The following is a 22,125-nucleotide window of genomic DNA, read 5'->3' as shown; positions in this document are numbered from 1 at the left end:
TTTTCTGTGCACTGATTTATTTACCCTTTGGGATGCCATCTTGGGGTGCCCAGAACTGTCAATTACCTGTTACCACTTGCCTCAACAAGAGAGAGACTTGCTTGTTCTTAATTGGTTGTCAGCTCCCTAACATCACCAGCTTGTTAGCCAACCAACCAAGCTCCTCAGGCCTCTGCCAGCTCTCACTTTCCTTTGCAGGTTAATAATAGGCATATCCCCTATCCATGAGCCCCTCTGAAAGTGCCCCCTTGTAGCGTGTCCAGCCCCCTCACTGGACACTCACAGAAATTACCAAGGGAAGAGAATACACACAGCTTGATTGCTGCAACTCAGGATCAGCTCCTTTATAACATCACAGCATTGTGATATATTTATAGTGAAACAATCCTAAATTGATCATCAAAGATTAAGATTTAAGCGATAGTGAGTAAGGTTAATAAGTGGAAACAGAAATGATTACAGATAAAACAAAAAGTAGAATGTGCATCTCAGAGTCTAAACTTAACTTTAACAGCTAAAATCCTTGTCTAAGATAGTTTCTCACCTAAAGCAATCTCCTAGTATCATCAACCCACGTGGCTGGGATCCACCATTTATGGCTGCAAAAAGCACCGTCTTTTTGCTCCCTCAGCGAAAGGTAAAAGGTGCTGTCCCTATCCTCCAGTTATAGTCCAATAAACCTTTGAAGAACTCTTCTAGGTAAAGCTCTTTTCCCCCTGCTGTTCTTCCCTTCTTTTTGACTTCCCATCCGCCCTGCTGACTTGTATGTAAATAGGGCTTCCATTGTTTTGGCTTACAATACTGAATCTGCAGATAGGTGATGAATATACATCCCCTTGTCTGGCAAAACTAGTTTTTCACCTCTGCTGCATGGTAACACCTTGATACAAACTATAAGGACATATTATCAGTATATAGACATAACATTTTAAATATCATCTGTACATACATTCCACAGAGATAATAATGACCAGCATGATCTTGGCTTTCATTTAAGATCTCCCATGGCATTCTTTATAGATCAGTATTATGACATCAGTGTGTGGAGTGTAATGTCAGGCCGGTAAGAGGGCTACCGTTACAGAACAGTGACCCCTTTGCCAGGTGGCATTGAAGAGTTCTTAGGGATACAAACCCTTCTGTATGCGTTTGCGCATTTTCGTCCTGTCGCAGGGATAACTGTTTACTGTAGATAGATAGTAACAAGTATATTAGTCATTGTTGTGTCTTGTCATGTGTTTTGTGTCATGATGGTCTTTACACTGTATTTCTATTCAAGTTGGTGACTGCAGTATTGAGTCATAGTGCTGCCATGGCCTTGGCCTTCTGTAACTACAAACTCAGTACAAGAATTATAAGGTTCCATTGTTAGGGGGCAGATTTGCAGCCGCACTTACCCTTAGATACTACCCATGTCAGCTTTTGTGTTGTTTGTTTTTTATTTAATTTTTAAAACAGCCTAACAAAACCTGGGAATTTTCAAGGTGATGATGACAGGGGGTGAAGGGAGGGAGCAAGGGAAGAAAGATTGTAGCACCATCGGGTGCTCCTCAGAAGCTCCATTTTACAGTGGGGCTAGGCGGTGTGGGATCAGGGAGCTGCAACAATGTCCCTGGTGGCTCCCCCTCTCGTCTGTGTCCAGTGAAGGACAATTTAGGAAGTAGATGCATTGTTGTTTATTATCACTGAAATCTCTGTCACACATCTCAATGATCCTTGTTATCGGAAGTTTAGGGATGTAATAAGTGCTAAATGGCCAACTCCAATTTTCATAGATTTTACGGCCTGAAGAGACTGATCATCTAGTCTGATGATCTCGTTTTACCTTTGTCTGCTAAACTAAAGAGCTGTCTACTATCAGAAATCTCTTCCCCATGTAGGTACCTATGGACTTTAATCAAGTTGCATAATGATAAAGAAAGGCGAGTGATACGGACCGAGCTGGAATGTTTGGTAAAATAGGCTCATTTGAACAACATGCATTTTAATACAAGCTACATCTGAGTCTTCTCTTGGATAAACTAAGTAGCTTGTGCTCCTTCAGTCTGTCTCTGTATAAGGCACGTTTTTCAGACCTCAAACCATTTTTGTTGCTCTTTCCCTTTCCAGCTTTTCAACAACCTTTTTGAAGTGTGGGCACCAGAACTGGACGTAGTAATCCAGTAATGGTCTTATTAATTCCATATACAGAGGTAATGCCACCTCCAGCTTGATATTTTCCTGCTTATGCACCTGAGGGTTACATTTGCTCTCTTAGCTACAGCATTGCACTGACAGCTCATGTTCTGTCTGTTATCTATCATGACCCCTACGTCCTTTTCAGTGTCCTTGTATTCCAGGATACAGTCCTCTGTCTTTTGTAAGTGTGACCTTTACATTCTTTGTTCCTAGATGTACGACCTTGCATTTAGTCGTATTAAAATACGTGTTGTTCAGACAAGCCCAAGTGATCCAGCTTGGCCTGGATTACTGACCTGTCATTATTTACTACTCCACAATTTTGGTATCATCTGCAAATTTTACCAGCAATGATTTTATATTTTCTTCTAGATCATTGATAAAGATATTGAATAGCATTCGGCCATGAACAGATCCCTTCTCGAACTCAGTAGGAAAAATAAAACAAAAACTCCACTAGGATGAAGATCCCCATGTGCTAACGAGAGAAAGCTCTGCCATCAACATAATTAAACCATCCCTGGTGAGCGGCAGTAGCTATGTCAGCGGAAGAATCTGTCCCACCGACATAGCGCTGTCCACACTACCACTTTTGCTGGTGAAACTTATGTCGCTCGGGGCGGTTTCACACCCCTGAGTGACATATGTTTTGCCCACATAAGTGGCAGTGTAGACATGGCCTAAGCAGTGTGTTGATATACTTATAAAACTACCCTGCTGACCTTTGTCTGAATTCTGAATCTAGGAATAAGGAAAGAGTCCTTCCAAACAGGGTCATGCTACTCATAAAGGATGTCCACGAAGACCAGTTGAGCACCAAACTTGCTTACGTTGCTGGCAGAGGCGTGAGACCACTGCATTTTATCTTTTAAGCTCTGTAGCCTCATTAAGAAATTAAAACATTCATGTAGTCTGTCTCCCTCTGGGATGTTTACGTTATCTGACTGTCAGCATGGTGATATGGGCCATAAAGGTTCAGAGAATTACCTCAACAGTATGACAGCCTCTTCCATTTAGGCTGGAAACCAAGGCTCCTTTTCCCTCTGAGGCATTCATTGAAATTCCATGCACGGTTCATTCCTCTGGTTGTTTAACAATGTCTCTCATGTTTGCCCTGATTTTAAAAATCCTCCTTTGTAGCAGAGATAACATGGAGCAGGATGATATAATTGGAGTAAAGAGGCCCTGGAGCTTGCTGTAATGGGATGGTTCATCTGATGTGTATTGCCATTAGAAAATAACCCACGTATGTATGTTCTCAGGGGACAGCAAAGAGGCTTTTAAGGATTACACTTTATGTAGTATGAAAGCTAATGAGCAAAAGAGCAAGTCTGAAGAAAAACTACTGCTGCAAAAGGCATGGTTCCACTTCTTGTCCTTTACTGATCTCCTGGAACCCATCCAGTTTGAATACGCTCTCTTCTACCCTGTAATGTGATACTTTTCGGGCAGTACAGTCAATTTCTGGTCCCATTTTCACAACACTGTGGTCTTTTTCATTTTCATCTAAAAATAAATCGCACGCCAAAGCATGGCCACAGGGAATGCAGGATTGAAACTGCTGCTGTATGCAAAAATAAATAGTACTGTAGGATAGTAATCTCTGATATTCCATCCCCCTGTTCCCCCACCCCCACCCCAAAGAAAAGATTTGCTAGGATAATGTAGTTGCATGATCTCACTGAGAAGGTGATAAAATAAAGCTCTGTTATAGAGAGTCTGAAATATCCCATTTTCACCCTTTCCTCATGCCATAGCCCACCTGGCCAGTGTGCAGTAAGGGGATGCAGACACCAACCCACAGCAGTGAACACTGAACAAGAGAGGGAACCATCCCAGCTGTGCAAGTTGTGCCAATCCACAAATGCAAAACTTTTCTGTCATTTACACATCCATGAGGGGGAATTCAAGCTGAAACTTACCTAGTCAGTTTTGCAAAGGACATGGTTTCCTTGAAGATGAACATGGGAAAGATTCATAGGTGATGTGCAAGGGGGTATCATTTACATGTAAGTAAATGCGTAGAAGGGGGCTCAAATTGGAGTAACGTACATGCTGATGGACCCAAAGTTACACTAATATATACCCTTAGGCTCTTCCACAGAACTTCTGAATGTCTTGTATGTGTCAGACAGAGACTAGCTGTCTGTCAGCATATGAATTCAGGTATTTTATTTCTATCTTGTTTTCCTGGAACAAATATATTTTTATTGCCATTAGAATGAAAATCTGATTCTCAATTTAAGTTTGAATCCTCCGTGTTTTCTCTTTGGTGCTTGTAATGCAAGATCATATTCCACACTTACAAAAAACAACGTACAGTGTAATGCCCTTTAAGGCCGCAAGGCCACAGAAGTAGTGGTAGATTTTAATGGTTTTTCATAGCAGCAGTGTTGCTTTCAAGCTTGATGCAGATTCTCTTTGTGATGTGGTGGCCAGCATTCCCACCCTGACACCTTGCCTGAGAGTGTGAAGTGGAAACAGAAAAAAGACGATAAGGGACCAATATTTCAGAATCACGAACACCATAATTTTGAGAGAGTGTGATGCTAAGGATTCCCACATTAAATTGTTTGTCCTGCAATATGTTGGTTTTTCTGTGAGGCTCATAACCACAATGCTGTATCTGAGTGCTACAGATACATTAGTAAATGGATCTTCACAGTGCCCCTAGGATTTAGGGAAGAGTTTAATTCCCATTTTACAGATGAGGCACTGTAGCACTGTGAGATTAAATGATTTACCCAAGGTCACACAGGATATCTTTGACAGGGCTGAGACCAGAACCCAGATCTTCTGAGTCCCAGTCCAAAGTCTTCACCCCATAGTATAAAAATAATCATTTCCTGATGCCAGGCTTGTATAAATACTGAAGAAGCATCTCTGTGGTTGAGCATCTTCAGTTAAGATGAAGACTTTGTGTATTGTCTTTTTCATGGTAATAAAAAATAGTATCTCTGCCAAATTTGAAATCCATAGCTGAGTATCTAATTGCCATGGCAGTGTATTGCATTTGTTTCGTGCTGTGTAGCAGTTCCTGATGTCTTGACACACAAAAGGTCTGCCAAGAGAGAGTGAAAAATAGATGTGTTTTCAAAAGGAAAAACACATAAATGCCATATTGTTCCCTTAATCCATGCAAACAGCTCCAGCTGGAATCAATGGAAGTTGTACATGCATATCAAGAGCACACTTTAACCTTTTCAAATAAATTTTTTAATGGGCTAGATCACAGTCATACACATTTATTCTGGGAGCAGGGTATAGGATCTGATCCAACTCCCAAGGAAGTCAATGAGATTTAAATCAAGCCCATGTAGAATATCCCAGGAGCAACAAAATAAGTCTTGGTGAAGCAAGCATCTTTTTTCCACTGCCTCTCATCACCAGCACTACCCCAAAACTGCAGTATTTTTGGACTTCTAGTTGTTGTCTCCTCTGGGAATAAGACCCATTAAAATGCCACATCTTCTGTGTACCTAGTCAAACATTCAATAATGCAGTGAAATCCTAGCATTCAAACAAAAGTCATTTGAATACGTGTTACTGTAGAAAAATATATATAGCCAAAGGGTGTGAAAATTCTCCCCCCAACCCCAGTTCTTTTGCTGAAGCAGCAAACCATCTAGCCTGGTAAATCTAATTTTCTACAATGTTTGCATCTTGCTCATGAATCTTGCTATGAATTAAGGAACTTACTTTGTTTAACGTCCCTTATCCATATGTGCAGTTGTCAATCACTATTCACTTTGCTAGTTTCATTGTGCTTGTTACATCTGAGTAGGTATGGGCTCCCTGTGTTTGTGCATGTATCTAACATGTGAAAAGGCCAAATTCTGCCCTTGGACAAAAGCAAGCGGCTTCCATTGAGTTACATTGCATGCCTTTGAGTTGGAGTCCTAAATAAGGAGTTTGATTTTGGTAAAGAATGGCGCCAGCTACTGGGGTGCTGCATTATGGTGTGTTGTGTGACATCTATAATATTCGCAAAAAGAAAAGGAGGACTTGTTGCACCTTAGAGACTAACACATTTATTTGAGCATAAGCTTTCGTGAGCCACAGCTCACTTCATCGGATGCATTCAATGAAGTGAGCTGTAGCTCACGAAAGCTTATGCTCAAATAAATTTGTTAGTCTCTAAGGTGCCACAAGTCCTCCTTTTCTTTTGCAGATACAGACTAACACGGCTGCTACTCTGAAACCATCCATAATATTGTTATAGCCAAGAGGATATGAACTGTTTAAAAAAAACAACCAATAAGCTCAGTATTAATTTGAGTTAGATTGTGGCCAGCCTCTCTGCATGTCCACAAGAGAGAGCAATAGCCATCCTGAAGGACTCATCCCCCCTACATATAACCTACAGGAGCCTGCAGGCTAGACAGCGCTGTTCTTCTGTAAGGATTCTAGGAAGCGGTACACACACTCCAAGCTCCAGGAGACACTGCTCCTGATTCTCATTTACATTAAGTCCTCTGTACTCCATTCTAACAATGAGAAGGGGCCAAAAAGTTGTCATTCCTCCTCACTTTGAAGCTCCTTTGCACTATGAGAGCAGTGTAAAGAGACCTTAGTGTAAATGAGAATCAGGTCCACTGTGTGTCTCAGTGAAGCAGTATGACTTAGCTCTGCCCCCCAACTCAGAGTGGCAGCTGGAAGATGTAAAAGTGCCCTTAAATAGGAGAAATTGCTTAATCTAAATATTGAGTAGGTATAATGGTAAAAATTACAGAGTATAGAATAGGAATCAGCTGTGCTATCCAGGGGATCTCATCTCTGCCCTGTCCGTCATCTTCCTCCCCCCTCTCCCCCCCATCACCATCCTCTGTGCATTCCCTTACCTATCATAAGCAGTGGTAATCCATGATTATCACTAAGTGTACTTTACTACTGATGTAGTGGTGAATTTTATGTATGGATTTTGCTAGGGCAGAGGTTATGAGGTACAGAATTCCGGTGGGATGATTCCCGTATATTCTGCATAAGAATAGATTCACAGTGGTTCCACATCACAGTAAGTTGAAGTCAAGATTTAACAAGTGTCCTTACGTACCACTGAGTTCTTTCAGTCAGTGGAAATAGACCAAATCAGTTGTACAACTAGAAGTAAAAACACATACTAATAGTTCATGAGTAACTACAGCTGTATATAGCTGTGGTAATCCATAGTATTTTTGAGGGATAACAGAAGGTTTTCCTTTGTTTGACCCCAGTTATCTAAGGCACCAGTTGCCTTACTGTATAGGTGTGTCATATTGCTACCTGATGTCCTCTTCCTGCAATCTCTTTCCTACTCCTACTATAGGCTGTCATCATGATCCACAGTTGACTGCCTCTGCAGAGTAGACTTGAATTATGATGGTACTTTGGGGAAAACAGGTGAATTAAAATGAATTAATTCTGCTCCCACATTTAAGTGATTCCACATGTTTTAGCTCCGTCCTTCAAATCCCAGATGTGTAATGCTAGGCTTTTTAATGGATGACATCACCCCAAATAAGGGATATGCAGGGGCAGAAGAGGATGTGAAACACACACACATATGTCTTGTGCAAACTCAGTTTCAGTGTTTCACATTTATGATGTTGATAATTTACAGGACTGGGCAATATGCTGACATCAGGTTTGTGTGGAAAAGCAGCAAATTAGAGTCTAATAATCCTAGTGCATTTGAGAGAGATATGATGCTATATTCCAGCCAAATTAATTTGTCACCCAGGGAATTAATTCTTTTTCATCAAGTTAGATTTACTGGAAATGGTGATCTCATATCTATTGGGAAAACATTTTCCCTGGGCAGCAAGCCAAAAATTCTGGTCAGAGGTGCCATACGTTTCTCCTGTATAAAAACCTTCAGAGGAAAGCTATCAGCATACAATGATGTGGCATATACAGTGCTGTTGGTTACTTTATATTTCTTTATATAATCAAGAAATGCCCAGATGATGATTTCCAATTTGTGGAGTATAATGAAAAATGCATTGTATTCATGAATATAAATTGAGCAGATGTGACACTTATATTGTCACATGGAAATAACTCTTATTTGCCTGAAGTATGCTTATTCAGAGACGACCACCACAAAGTAGAGAGTGCTGTGCTATGCATAACTGAATGTTAAACAACAAAACTAGAGAGGAAGAAGTATTGCTAAGGAAAAATAAGCTCAGATTTACAACTTACCTTTGCTGGAGATATATTGTAGGGCTGGAATCCTTCTATGTTCTTCACACCTGGTTTCTGTGCAACATGTCCACCCACCTCCAATTTCTGCAGGCAGGCCCCCTGTCCTCAATAAAACTCCCCAGTCCCTTTATTTAAATGGTACCGGTGAAACCACTGACAGTGGCACATGCTATCTCCTAAGACCGCCACTGGTCACAGCTGGTTCTCTTCCTTCTCTCCTTCCCATGCCAAACTGGTCTGTAAGCTGCTGCTCACTACAGTGCCCTCAGCCCCACGCTCTTAATCGTAAAGGGACAGCACATTACAAAAGGAGCAGTCCCCATTCGAAATTTTCAAACCTATCACATTGTGGTAGCTTTGCATACAAAGCTGATAGTAACTGAAAGCAGAAGTCATTTTTCCTCTCTCTCTATGTTGCCGTTCTTGGTCAGTTGTACCTTGGCTTTATTTGCACTGGAGCAAAGTGAAGAACCCCAGATAGTGCCTGGCTTGAAATTATTAGCAAATTCTCTTTCCTAGGCACTGAATAAGTCACTAGGGCAAAATATGAGCATCAACATGCACTAGCCATAAATTAGAGGCAACCTTATAATGACAAACCTCATAAGGAAGCAGAGGTGCGTGTGTGTAGTGATAAAAATTGTTTTCCCATTCTCACTTCCGCTAGTATCTTCACACTTTGTTAGAGATTTGATGGCTCACGGAATAGATAACACTACAAGGAGCCTTTCACCTTTAATGACAGGTTTGAGAGTAGCAGCCATGTTAGTCTGTCTCTGCAAAAGAAAAGGAGTACTTGTGGCACCGTAGAGACTAACAAATTTATTTGAGCATAAGCTTTCGTGAGCTACAGCTCACTTCACGAAAGCTTATGCTCAGATAAATTTGTTAGTCTCTAAGGTGCCACAAATCCTCCTTTTCTTTTCACCCGTAAGTCATTGTTTAGGAGCCAGCACAAGAGCACAAACCTCTGTCCTTATTTAGGCAAAAACTTCCATTAACTTCAATGGAAATGTTGCCTGAGCGAGGACTTTGAGATTAGATACTAAAGATGAAATCCTGACTCCCTTTAAGTCGATAGGATTTTTGCCATTGAATTCAGTGGGTCTAGGATTTAACTCTAAGTAGCCAAAAGTCATTAAAAACTTATGTCTGTTCAGGGTCTTATGTCAAATGCTGTGGTTTCAGCTAACTGTCCCTCACGGATGTCTCTGGCTCAGGATTGAAGAACATTAGCTGGACAGTGTAGGGAAACTCACACTGTCATTGCTCATGATGCCCCTGTTCTATGTCTAAATACAGTACTTTACCTTCCAGAACTGTCAATTTGCATCTGTTCCTGAGTGTTATATTCACTTAGATTTTTATGTCTGGCAGTGGTTCTCTCCAAGGGGATGAGATTGCACAGGACGTGATGGGATAACCTGTTTTTTTTTAAACAGGGCTTTAGTTTTGCTTCCGTGAACAATGATTCATAGCCAAGTGAAAATGATTGTTTTTTCCAGGTTATCAGCCTGTCTTGACTAATCAGCAACAAGGGTTCCAAGGACTCATGGGAATGCAGCAACCTCCCCAAAGTCAGAACCTGATGAATAATCAGCAGGGAAATCAGGTGCAAGGCATGATGGTTCAGTATCCAGCCATGTCGTCTTATCAGGTACTTACAAGCTATACTGAATTTCTCTCTTTGAAAATATATACTTACAGTAAATGATAGTGTCATGTCATGGAGGTGAGCTGTCTTTATTTAGTCTTTTAAAATATTTCTTTGCCTCTATCTGGCTTCAGGCCTCGTTATGCACTTGTCTGGCTCAAATCTAGTGCACTCTACATGCTGTCTTTAACCTCCCTTGTACTTCCATTTTCATTCTACATTAGACTACGTTGATGTGATCATTATGTTAATTATGGTCGAACTGATCAGCACTGCATTGGATATAAAGGAAGACTTGGTTCCTTCCCTGAGGAGCTGGAATTAGAAAGTGAGAGAGAGAATATGAGAGAAATTGTTTTGTTCGTCCCTAGGCCAATGCAAGATTGTTCCCTACCATGCATATGAGTCCTTTGTCTAATCCAGTTTTAAATTACTCCTCTGTAGAGAGGGATGCTGGAACATTTTGTATAGGAGGGGTGCTGAGAACCACTGAACCAAACTGTAAACCCTGTATATAATGGAATCCACCTCAAGCCAGGGATTGCGGCAGCACCCCTCATTCCAGCACCTATGTCTGTGGAGGCTCCTGCCATACCATAAGGGGACACTGTCCCAGAATCAAACAGACTTTACGCTATGTGTACTGGTAGACAGAACAGCCATACGGAATTATGATTGTTAGACTTTGAGAAGAAAGGCGGTAACTTGATTTTAAACAGATTTCTTGACTCCCAGCTTCAGCTAGATTGATTGAAGTACCACGAGAGCCTGTGTGGTGACGAGAGGGCCTATGCTTCTATTTTCCACTAGTTCCTAGAAAACCAAAGGAAGATTAATTCCTTTTAAAACATATGGTGGTTGCGAGGCCTCTCGTCTTTTCCATAGTCTGTTCCTATTGCCTAAAGTGTAAAGATAAGTCTGCTGGAAATGCGGGTGAGAGGAGGAGATGGGGGGGGAATGAGTGTTTGGTAGAAATTGTTTTTCTGTCCTTTAGCCCCAGGTTTGTGGGTAAATGACCCCTTGCTTGCGTTAAAGACAGAAGTGTGAGATAATATAAGTGTAGCCTATGTGGATCCTTTGCACGCAGTGATCCTGAAAAATTTTGGTCCAGCTAGGATCTGACAATGCTGCATATTAGTAGGTTGATCAACCTCAGTGTTATAGTGTAGCAGCTTTGAAAATTTCAGCCAGTATCTTTAACCCATTCAAATTACAGTTACACAATACAGTGGTGATAGAAATGGGCTAACATAGGAACCTTTTATCAACCTGTCGTGGGGTCTGCTCACAGTTAGTACGCTTCCTCCTCGTGATTCCCGGTCCAACACCTCCTTTCTGCCTCTCACCGCACGCCCTGACTTCTCTTCCTGGCTCACAGCGAGGCAAGATGATCTGTGTTCATGGCTTAGCCCTCTGCCCGAGTCGCATGCAGTGTTCCCTCTAATTTTTCCCGCCCATGTGTGGCCGAGATGTGGAGTGTGGGAGGGGGCTCAGGGCTGGGGCAGAGGGCTGAGGTGCGGGGGGCTGAGGGCTCCAGCTGGGAATGAGGGGTTTGGGGTACAGTGGGGCTCCCCGGGGCTACAATGGGAAGAGAGGACCCCCCCAACTCTCTCTCCCCGTAGCAGCCCCTGGGCTGGGGGGGAGAGGAGCCTCTTCCCTGGCCACGGCAGGGCCGGGCTGGGTTGGGGCTAGGGGAGGGGCCCCTGTCCGCCAGCCATGGCAGGGCCAGGCTGGGTCAGGCCCAGGTGCCTTTCCCCCGGCCGTGGCAAGGAAGGGGCCAGGGGAGGGATGCCCATCCCCCAGCCGCAGCAGGTTCAGGCCAGGCTAGGTTGGGGGATGGGTGCCTGTCCCCTGGCCGCGGCAGGGCTGGGTTGGGTCGTGGCCAGGGGAGGGGCACCATGGCAGGTCCAGGTCTGGGGAGAGGCATCTCTTCCCCACTGCAGCCCTGAGCATCTGTGCCACGCAGCTTAGAGGGAACTTAGGTCACATATATCCTCCCATTCTGGGGCATCAAAGTCTCATCTCTACAAAGGGGCTCAGGCAGTCTTCCCATTCACTTCTTCAGTGGCTGGTAGGGGAGCCCAGGCCCACTCTCTACTCCAGGTTTCAGGTCAGGGATCCTTTAATTAGCAGCCAAGGTCTGTTCATTTCTGGTCCTTATTACCTTTCCCCAGAGCCTTTCCTTACCTTCTGGCTTCCCTACTTCTCCGGGTTTACCAGCCCTCAAACCCCCTCTTCCCAGGGAGTAACTGCAGGCTACCTGTAGCCCCCAAACACTTCACCCAGAAAGTGACTGCAGACTACTCTGTAGCCAATTTCCTGCTTTTATAAGCCCAGTCCAGCTTATTCCTCCTCAGCTGGGTGCCCTCATTATTCAGTCAGGGGATGACTTAAGTCACTTGATCCCCTTCAGTTATGGCCTGTCTGGTTAACTGGCCCCTTTCTTAGTCTACATTAACCCATTCAGGGCAAGTGAGGGGTGAAAACCTCATTGAACAAAACCTTCCTCCTTTTAGCCTCCCACCTGAACTTAGATAAAATAGAAAGAGGATTCATAATACCCCTGTTTTTCCCAATATAAGGATGAGACATGTCACCAAAACCTTTTGTCCATGTGCAAAGAGAACAGAAGTTCATTTAGAATCACACCTGGTTTTGCAAACACAAAACCCAACAGATGAGATTTTGGCTCAACAGAAACAAAATGATTTGTGGGCTTGATTCTCCACTACTCTCCTGCTCTGCTCAGGAACAGAGGAGAAGAAGAAGTGATTTGCAGCTGGCCAGCCCTGGCATAAGTTAAAGCAACAAACTTGCATCACTGATGTAAAACTCCTGGGGACCACCAGTTTTACATCAGCAGAGATTTTCCAGCTGCTTTACATTCATTTTATACTGCATAAGCAGTACAAAATGAACTTGGTGGACCAGTGCTGCTTCCTCAACCCATGGCTATGATATGCCCTGTAAAACACATTGGATATGCAAATCAAAATAAAAGGGAACGGGCAATTCGGAATACACTGGGGATATTTTAATTCATTTGGATCTAATTTGCCAATTTGTTTTTCATATACTGTCTTCTAGGTGCCAATGACGCAGGGTTCTCAAGGACTGCCACAACAATCATATCAACAACCAATCATGCTACCGAATCAATCAGGTCAAGGAACAATTACAGCCACTGGAATGCCTGTTTACTGTAATGTCATACCTCCCACCCCACAGAACAACTTAAGGTTGATTGCCCCACACTGCCCCTCCAGTAACGTTCCAGTTATCACTGCCAGCTGCAGGACAAACTGTGCAAGTATTAACAGTACAGGGTGGCAGGTCAAGTACTGATACTGCGGCTTAGTGTGGATATACAAGGATAGCGGTGCATTATTTGACAAATAACTCATGGCCTTCAAGTGAAGAGGAGCACAACAGGATAATCAGTTGGGGACATACGTACTGACAGTGCTCAAGCGATTGCTGCTGGAATTCTGTAAAAAAAAAAAAAAAAATTAAATTAAAAAGATGTTTGCTGGTTAATGGTGCATATTTTGTCATGTCTGCTAGGTATGCCTTTATAGCTTAGCTAGTGACATGAATTCACTGAGGTAAGATTTTTTCCTACCACTGAACACCACTGTGTAGATTGTAATATCCCTGATTCGGATTAGTTTTGTACTTTGTGTTGAGTTTGTGAAGCTAAAAGTATTTAAAAAAATATATAATAAAATCACATTGTACCAAAGCTGTAATGGAAATTTAAAAAAACAAAAAAAGAATTGCTGAATGGAAGGAATAATTTATATACATTATAGAGGTTTTTTTATGGACATATACTGTATTGTAGTGTTTAATCACAATAAAGCTATTTGACCTCATGGAGAAAGGTCATGTTTCTACCACCTGTTTGTTCTCCTCTCTCTTTTTGAATGTCATTCTCCTTTGTTTTTTGTGTTGCCTGATTTCTGGTCTAATTAATGGGAAAGCTGTTTAATGATGGGCGTGCTGCAATTTGCTGAAGGAGGCGTTAAGCTGGGTCTCAACATGCAGGTTCAGGGTCAGCTTGGAAAGGTGTAAAATATTGGGACAGATGCTCCACTGCCCCCAGGAAGTGCTCAGTGCAGCTGCAAAGAGGATCCAAAGATGATCTTAAGCTACATACGAATGGCCACACTGGACCAGACCAGTGGTCCATCTAGCCCAATATCCTGCCTCTGGCAGTGGCCAGTGCCAGATGCTTCAGAGGGAATGAAGAGAACAGGGCAATTTTGTGAGATCCATCCTCGGTTGCCCATTCTAGCATCTGGCTGTTGGAGTTTTAGGGACACTCAGAGCATGGGGTTGCATCCGTGACCATCTTGGCTAATAGCCATTGATGGACCGATCCTCCATGAACTTATCTAATTCTTTCCTGAACCCAGTTATACTTTTGGCCCTCACAACATCCCCTCGCAAGGCTGACTGCATTGTGCAAAGTACCTAGTTTTTTTTGTTTGAAACCTGCTGCCTATTTCTTTCATCGGGTGACCCCTGCTTTTTGTGTTTTGTGAAGGGGTAAATAATACTTTCTTATTCACTTTCTCCACACCAGTCATGATTGTATAGACCACTATTGTATCCTCCCCTAGTTCATCCCTACACTGAACAGTCCCAGTCTTTTTAATCTCTCCTCATATGACAGCTGTTCTGTACCCCTAATCGTTTTTGTTGCCCTTCTCTGCAACTTTTCCAATTCTAGTACCTTTATGCTCCCCCAATCCTGGGGCCATTCCTCCACTGAGCCTCTTCCCAGATACAAGTTAGAGCAGCCTGAAGCTTGCTCCAACTTGTGCTGACTGAGAGTGGCCGTAGACAGGTTTCAGAGTAGCAGCCGTGTTAGTCTGTATCCGCAAATGTGTTAGTCTGTAACGTGCCACAAGTTCTTTTAGTGGCCGTAGAGGCCATTACTACAGCTGAGAATAGCATAGGAATTCCCAGCCACACCACCACCCCTGGCAGAAGGAATGAGGCTGCTTTAAGAGCTGCTGTGGTCGCACCACAACACCCCAGGATCACGCTACACTGCAGAGACTCTGCTGCGACTAGCTTGAGTGCCACTTTGCACCAAGGGCTGTCCTGACTGTAGCCCAGGGTCTGATCCATTATGGCCAAGCAGCAGAGGTGGCTTCTGCATTTGTCACCTTGAACCTTAAAACACATTCATCCTGTAGACAAATGGAATTGGCTGGGATAACGGTTAAAAGGTTTATGGAATTCTTACACTGTTTCTCATGATTACGTTGTGGTTCACTAAAACACCCACTTCAGTTTCATTTGGAAAGTTGTTCTTCACACTGATTCTGAAAAGTGTTACTTAGCGTCATTGATGAAGACAGCTGTATTCCACTCCAGTGATGGCTGCACTCAGTGGTGGGTGAATGATCCCTGAACAGTCCTGCAGCCTGCACTTGGGCTCTCGGGTGAAGTCCACTGATCAACTTGGAACTTCTGCAATTTCTAGACCCCAGAATTGTGCATAAACTGATTGTAAAAAGCACTTTGTGTGAGACCTTTCTTATTTAGATAAACCCTACTACAAATGTACATTTGTAGAAGTAAGATTTTATCTATGTTCAAGAGCATTTCTAACCCCAGAATGAAACAAATTATGATGTCCACTAATTTAGACATATAAAAGTATGTGGTTAGTGTCTCTTCCCTTTAATTCTAGGGCTGCAGCTTCTATACATCTACCTGCCATAAGGGTAGGAACCAGGAAAGGGCTACAGTCCATATTTAAATCTAATAGTCTTCGCTACCGTATGACAAATAGCCTTTTCATGGATCATTCTTCTTGTGTAACTTAAGTTTCTAAAATGTGGAATTGTACAGGATCATAGGTAAGACAAACATTGAACTTTGTACAAATTAATCACAGTTGGTTTGCTGAGAAATAGTCAAGTCATGGGCAGGTAACGTAAACAGAATTCAGTCCTCAATTACTCAATTACTGACTGATATTTTATTATTATTTTAGTCAAGCTGCAGCATTTGGATTTTGGCTGTGATCCTGAAATCATGGTTTCACTCGCAGGTGTTTGGGTTTCATTTTCTTTATATTATTTTATGGAATATCTATGTTTCTTCTCATCACTCCTGTAATTAGATATAACTGAGTGACACAAACCACTATGAATTCAATGAAAAGCTCGCTGGCATGACTATAGTGTAATCAGCCATCCATTCCAAGACCAGAGAGTCCAGGCCAGGCCTTTGGGAGGCTATATTTAGTTAGCCTGGGAGCAAGAGAGCAGTACAGGAGTCCTGTCTCTGTGTGTGCATGTGTGTGCATTCAGGACATTGAATAAGTAATCCCCTTTGTATTCACTACATCTAAGTCCTATCTCTTCTCTTCCATTAAGGACACTACGGTTATTCACTTAACTTTCCTTCCCACCTCAGAATTAGAAATAATACAGCTTGTTGACAAACTGCATGTTGATGGAAAATTGGTTTTCAACAAAACAAAGTTTTTTGTAAAAAGTATTTGCTTTCTGTCATAAATTTCAATTTTGTTGTCAATAAAACCACTATTCAACTACATGCATATTTAAACAAATACCCAAAATATTTCAGACTTGGATATCCTGACTTGGTGCTTCACGAGAGTTGTAATTCAGTTTCCTCATGTTCCCATTCCCATCTCATAGGCCATGCTCCCCTGTCAGACTTAATCTCCCATGATGCATCATGATCAGGGGCTCTCATGATGAAACTTCCTCTCTTCACCTTAAGGGTAGACCATGATGCATTGTAAAAGATGTTGTCTAAGCAGGAAGCGCAGTGTAAAAAGGAGATCATGAGGCACCTCAGCAGCATTTCTGAATCAAAATAATTTGGATTCTGGCTAAAACATTTTGGGTTTCAGTTTTTCATCAAAATATCAAACATTTTCTATAGGGGAAAAGTTGATTTGTCCAGCCATCTCTAAAATAATATTTACATTGGGTTTTGAGCTAAAGTCAATTGGACCATGTCTTACAACTTTCAAATGTCATTCTGGAGTGATCCAACTACTAAGAGAGGAAGGATAGTTGAGTTATTAGACCACTACCTTGGGACTCCGGGGACCTGGTTTTAGTTCCTTGCTCTGTCATAGTTGTTCTGTGTGGCCTTGGGCCCTTCACTTAGGTCCAGATCCTCAAAGATATCTAGGCAACTGACATTGAAATCAATGAGAGTTAAGTGCCTAAATACCTTTGAGAATCTATGCCCTAGTATCTCTGGCCCAGATCCCCAAAGGGGTTTCAGTTTTTAAGTCCCAGATTTAGGCACTGCAAATAATTAAGAGTCACTAGAGCAGGGGGACTGGACCCTGGACCATCCACCCCTCCCAAGTGAGTACCCTAACCACCAGGCGTTAGTCATTCTCACTCTGCCCAGGACTAAGTATCTATCCAAAGTGGAACAACTTCAACAGGAGAGATTGATGAAGGCCCACATCAAAATATTCCATAGCCCAGGGCACTTTCCTGAGAAGTGGGAGACCCTTGTTCAAATCATTTCTCTCTGTCAGGCAGAGGAGGGAATTGAACCTAGGTGAGTGCCCTAACCACTGGGCTAAAAGTTACAAGAATGATTACTTCACCTGCATCCTTTCTTACACGAATAGCTTAGGTACCTAAGCCATGACTCCAGGAGAGGGGTTCCTAGGTGTGGCTCACAGGCAAAGATGGGCAGCTTCCTGCAGCTCAGATTTAGGCTCCCTAATTCTGTGAGAGCTGGGATTTGGGACCTACCCCTTGTGTTAGCATCTCCAATTAGTTATCTTAGGCAGCTCCCTGCTCAGCTTGCAGGCTTTTGCTGGATCCCATTCTTAAGCACCTCTCTCTCTCTCTCTCTCTCTCTCTCTCTCCATGCATTATATATGGATTTTAGGCACCTAACCCAGTCTTTGTGGATTCCAGTGATTATCAAGGTCGTCTAAATCCCTTTGTGGATCCAGGCCTCTGTGCCCAGATCCCTGTCTGTAAAATGATGATGATCATTATTTCCTACATCACAGAGTATTGTGATGCGCTCGGACATGGTAGTAATGGCGACCATCGAAGTACCTTAGATAGTTTAAGACCTTAGATAGTAACCCTGGATTTACACCCCTGTAACTAAGAGTAGAATTTGACCTAATGTTTTGCTCCTCACCACCACCCCCAAAAAAATTATTTATATTCTATACTAATCTGTTGTAAAAATAAAACAAAGCTTTTCTAAATTATTTCCCCCTCCACTAATAGGAATGTTATAAGTAAGCCCTGGTCTACACTAGGAGCTGAGGTCAAATTTAGCAGCATTAAATCGATTTAACCCTGTACCCGTCCACACGACGAAGCCCTTTTTTTCGACTTAAAGGGCTCTTAAAATCGATTTCCTTACTCCACCCCCAACAAGGGGATTAGTGCTGAAATCAGCCTTGCTGGGTTGAATTTGGGATACTGTGGACGCAATTAGGTGGTATTGGCCTCCGGGAGCTATCCCAGAGTGCTCCATTGTGACCGCTCTGGACAGCACTCTCAACTCTGATGCACTGGCCAGGTAGATAGGAAAAGGCGCGCAAACTTTTGAATTTCAATTTCCTGTTTGGCCAGTGTGGCAAGCTGCAGGTGACCATGCAGAGCTCATCAGCAGAGGTGACCATGATGGAGTCCCAGAATCGCAAAAGAGCTCCAGCATGGACCGAACAGGAGGTACGGGATCTGATTGCTGTATGGGGAGAGGAATCCGTTCGATCAGAACTTCGTTCCAGTTTTCGAAATGCCAAAACCTTTGTCAAAATCTCCCAGGGCAAGAAGGACAGAGGCCATAACAGGGACCCGAAGCAGTGCCAGGTGAAACTTAAGGAGCTGAGGCAAGCCTACCAGAAAACCAGAGAGGTGAACAGCCGCACCGGGTCCGAGCCCCAAACATGCCGCTTCTATGATGAGCTGCATGCCATTTTAGGGGGTTCAGTCACCACTACCCCAGCCGTGTTGTTTGACTCCTTCAATGGAGATGGAGGCAACACGGAAGCAGGTTTTGGGGACGAGGAAGATGATGATGAGGTTGTAGATAGCTCACAGCAAGCAAGCAGAGAAACTGGTTTTCCCGACAGCCAGGAACTGTTTCTCACCCTGGACCTGGAGCCAGTACCCCCCAAACCCACCCAAGGCTGCCTCCCAGACCCGCCAAGCGGAGAAGGGACCTCTGGTGAATGTACCTTTTAAAATACTATACATTGTTTAAAAGCAAGCATGTTTAATGATTAATTTGTCCTGGCATTCATGGCTCTCCTAGATATACTCCCAAAGCCTTTGCAAAAGGTTTCTGGGGAGGACAGCCTTATTCCATCCACCATGGTAGGACACTTTACCACTCCAGGCCAGTAGCACGTACTCAGGAATCATTGTAGAACAAAGCATTGAGTGTATGTTTGCTGGCATTCAAACATCCATTCTTTATCTCTCTTTGTTATCCTCAGGAGAGTGATATCATTCATGGTCACCTGGTTGAAACAGGGTGCTTTTCTTAAGGGGACATTCAGAGGTGCCTGTTCCTGCTGGGCTGTTTGCCTATGGCTGAACAGAAATGTTCCCTGCTGTTAGCCGGGGGGGTGAGGGACTAGCCACATGCTGGGGGGAGGCAAAATGCGACCTTTTAATGAAAGCACATGTGCTATGTATGTAGTGTTAACAGCAAGGTTTACCGTGAAAGAGTGTAACCATTATTCTATAAAATGTGTCTTTTTAAATACCACTGTCCCTTTTTTTTTCTTCACCAGCTTCATGTGTTTCAAGGATCACAGGATCTTCTCCTTCCTAGAGGCTAGCAAAGATTAGAAGGCGAAAAAAACGCACTCGTGATGAAATGTTCTCTGAGCTCATGCTGTCCTCCCACACTGACAGCGCACAGACGAATGCGTGGAGGCAGACAATGTCAGAGTGCAGGAAAGCACAAAATGACTGGGAGGAGAGGTGGCGGGCTGAAGAGAGTAAGTGGCGGGCTGAAGAGAGGGCTGAAGCTGAAAGGTGGCGGCAGTGTGATGAGAGGAGGCAGGATTCAATGCTGAGGCTGCTGGAGGATCAAACCAATATGCTCCAGCGTATGGTTGAGCTGCAGGAAAGGCAGCAGGAGCACAGACCGCCGCTACAGCCTCTGTGTAACCAACCGCCCTCCTCCCCAAGTTTCATAGCCTCCTCACCCAAATGCCCAAGAACACAGTGGGGGACCTCCGGCCACCCAGCCACTCCACCCAGAGGATTGCCCAAGCAACAGAAGGCTGGCATTCAATAAGTTTTAAAGTTTTAAACTTTTGAAGTGCTGTGTGGCCTTGTCCTTCCCTCCTCCACCACCGCTCCTGGTGCTTCTCTCCTCCCCCTCCCCGCCTGGGCTACCTTGGTAGTTATCCCCCTATTTGTGTGATGAATGAATAAAGAATGCATGAATGTGAAGCAACAATGACTTTATTGCCTCTGCAAGCGGTGTTCGAAGGGAGGAGGGGAGGGTGGTTAGCTTACAGGGAAGTACAGTGAACCAAGGGGTGGGTGGTTTCATCAAGGAGAAACAAACAGAACTTTCACACCGTAGCCTGGCCAGTCATGAAACTAGTTTTCAAAGCTTCTCTGATGCGCACCACGCCCTCCTGTGCTCTTCTAACCGCCCTGGTGTCCGGCTGTGCATAACCAGCAGCCAGGCGATTTGCCTCAACCGCCTACCCCGCCATAAATGTCTCCCCCTTACTCTCACAGATATTGTGGAACGCACAGCAAGCAGTAATAACAGTGGGAATATTGGTTTCGCTGAGATCTAACCAAGTCAGTAAACTGCACCAGCGTGCTTTTAAACGTCCAAATGCACATTCTACCACCATTCTCTCTTGCTCAGCCTGTAGTTGAACAGCTCCTGACTACTGTCCAGGCTGCCAGTGTATGGCTTCATGAGCCATGGCATTAAGGGGTAGGCTGGGTCCCCAAGGATAACTATAAGCATTTCAACATCCCCAACGGTTATTTTCTGGTCTGGGAATAAAGTCCCTTCCTGCAGCTTTTGAAACAGACCAGAGTTCCTGAAGATGCGAGCATCATGTACCTTTCCCGGCCATCCCACTTTGATGTTGGTGAAACGTCCCTTGTGATCCACCAGTGCTTGCAGCACTGTTGAAAAGTACCCCTTGAGGTTTATGTACTCACCGGCTTGGTGCTCCGGTGCCAAGATAGGGATATGGGTTCCTTCTATGGTCCCACCACAGTTAGGGAATCCCATTGCAGCAAAGCCATCCACTATGACCTGCACATTTCCCAGGGTCACTACCCTTGATATCAGCAGATCTTTGATTGCGTTGGCTACTTGCATCACAGCAACCCCCACAGTAGATTTGCCCACTCCAAATTGATTCCCGACTGACCGGTAGCTGTCTGGCATTGCAAGCTTCCACAGAGCTATTGCCACTCGCTTCTCAACTGTGAGGGCTGCTCTCATCTTGGTATTCTTATACCTCAGGGCAGGGGAAAGCAAGTCACAAAGTTCCATGAAAGTGCCCTTACACATGCGAAAGTTTCGCAGCCACTGGGAAGCATCCCAGACCTGCAACACTATGCGGTCCCACCAGTCTGTGCTTGTTTCCCGAGCCCAGAATTGGCGTTCCACAGCATGAACCTGCCCCATTAGCACCATGATACATGCATTGGCAGGGCCCATGCTTTCAGAGAAATCTGTGTCCATGTCCTGATCACTCACGTGACTGCGCTGACGTCACCTACTCACCCGGTATCGCTTTGCCAGGTTCTGGTGCTGCATATACTGCTGGATAATGCGCGTGGTGTTTAATGTGCTCCTAATTGCCAAAGTGATCTGAGCGGGCTTCATGCTTGCTGTGGTATGGCGTCTGCACAGAAAAAAGGCGCGGAATGATAGTCTGCCGTTGCCCTGACGGAGGGAAGGGCGATTGACGACATGGCTTACAGGGAATTAAAATCAACAAAGGGGGTGGCTTTGCGAGAAACAGAATGGCCCCCTCAAGGATAGAACTCAAAACTGGGTTTAGCAGGTCATTGATTTCACAGAGGGAGGGAGGGAGGAGAAAATGAATACAAAACAAA

The 22,125-nt window shown here is 43.9% G+C and overlaps 1 protein-coding gene across 15 annotated transcripts in view; it reads left to right on the top strand.

Annotated features, from left to right (window-relative positions):
* ARPP21 (cAMP regulated phosphoprotein 21) overlaps positions 1-13,363 on the top strand; it is a 127,519-nt gene extending 114,156 nt beyond the window's left edge. For all 15 annotated transcript variants that reach the window (XM_077809263.1, XM_077809261.1, XM_077809264.1 and 12 more), the window contains 2 exons: positions 9,870-10,021; positions 13,106-13,363. In XM_077809263.1, coding sequence (XP_077665389.1) covers positions 9,870-10,021; positions 13,106-13,363 — 410 coding nt within the window. The remainder of the gene's footprint in view (positions 1-9,869; positions 10,022-13,105) is intronic.
* The last annotated feature ends 8,762 nt before the right edge of the window (positions 13,364-22,125 follow it).

The sequence above is a fragment of the Eretmochelys imbricata genome, chromosome 2 (genome assembly GCF_965152235.1).
Source record: "Eretmochelys imbricata isolate rEreImb1 chromosome 2, rEreImb1.hap1, whole genome shotgun sequence".
Classification (NCBI taxonomy): Eukaryota; Metazoa; Chordata; order Testudines; family Cheloniidae; genus Eretmochelys; species Eretmochelys imbricata.
Note: the sequence above shows the minus strand (reverse complement) of the source record. Positions and strands in the feature narration are given on the sequence as shown.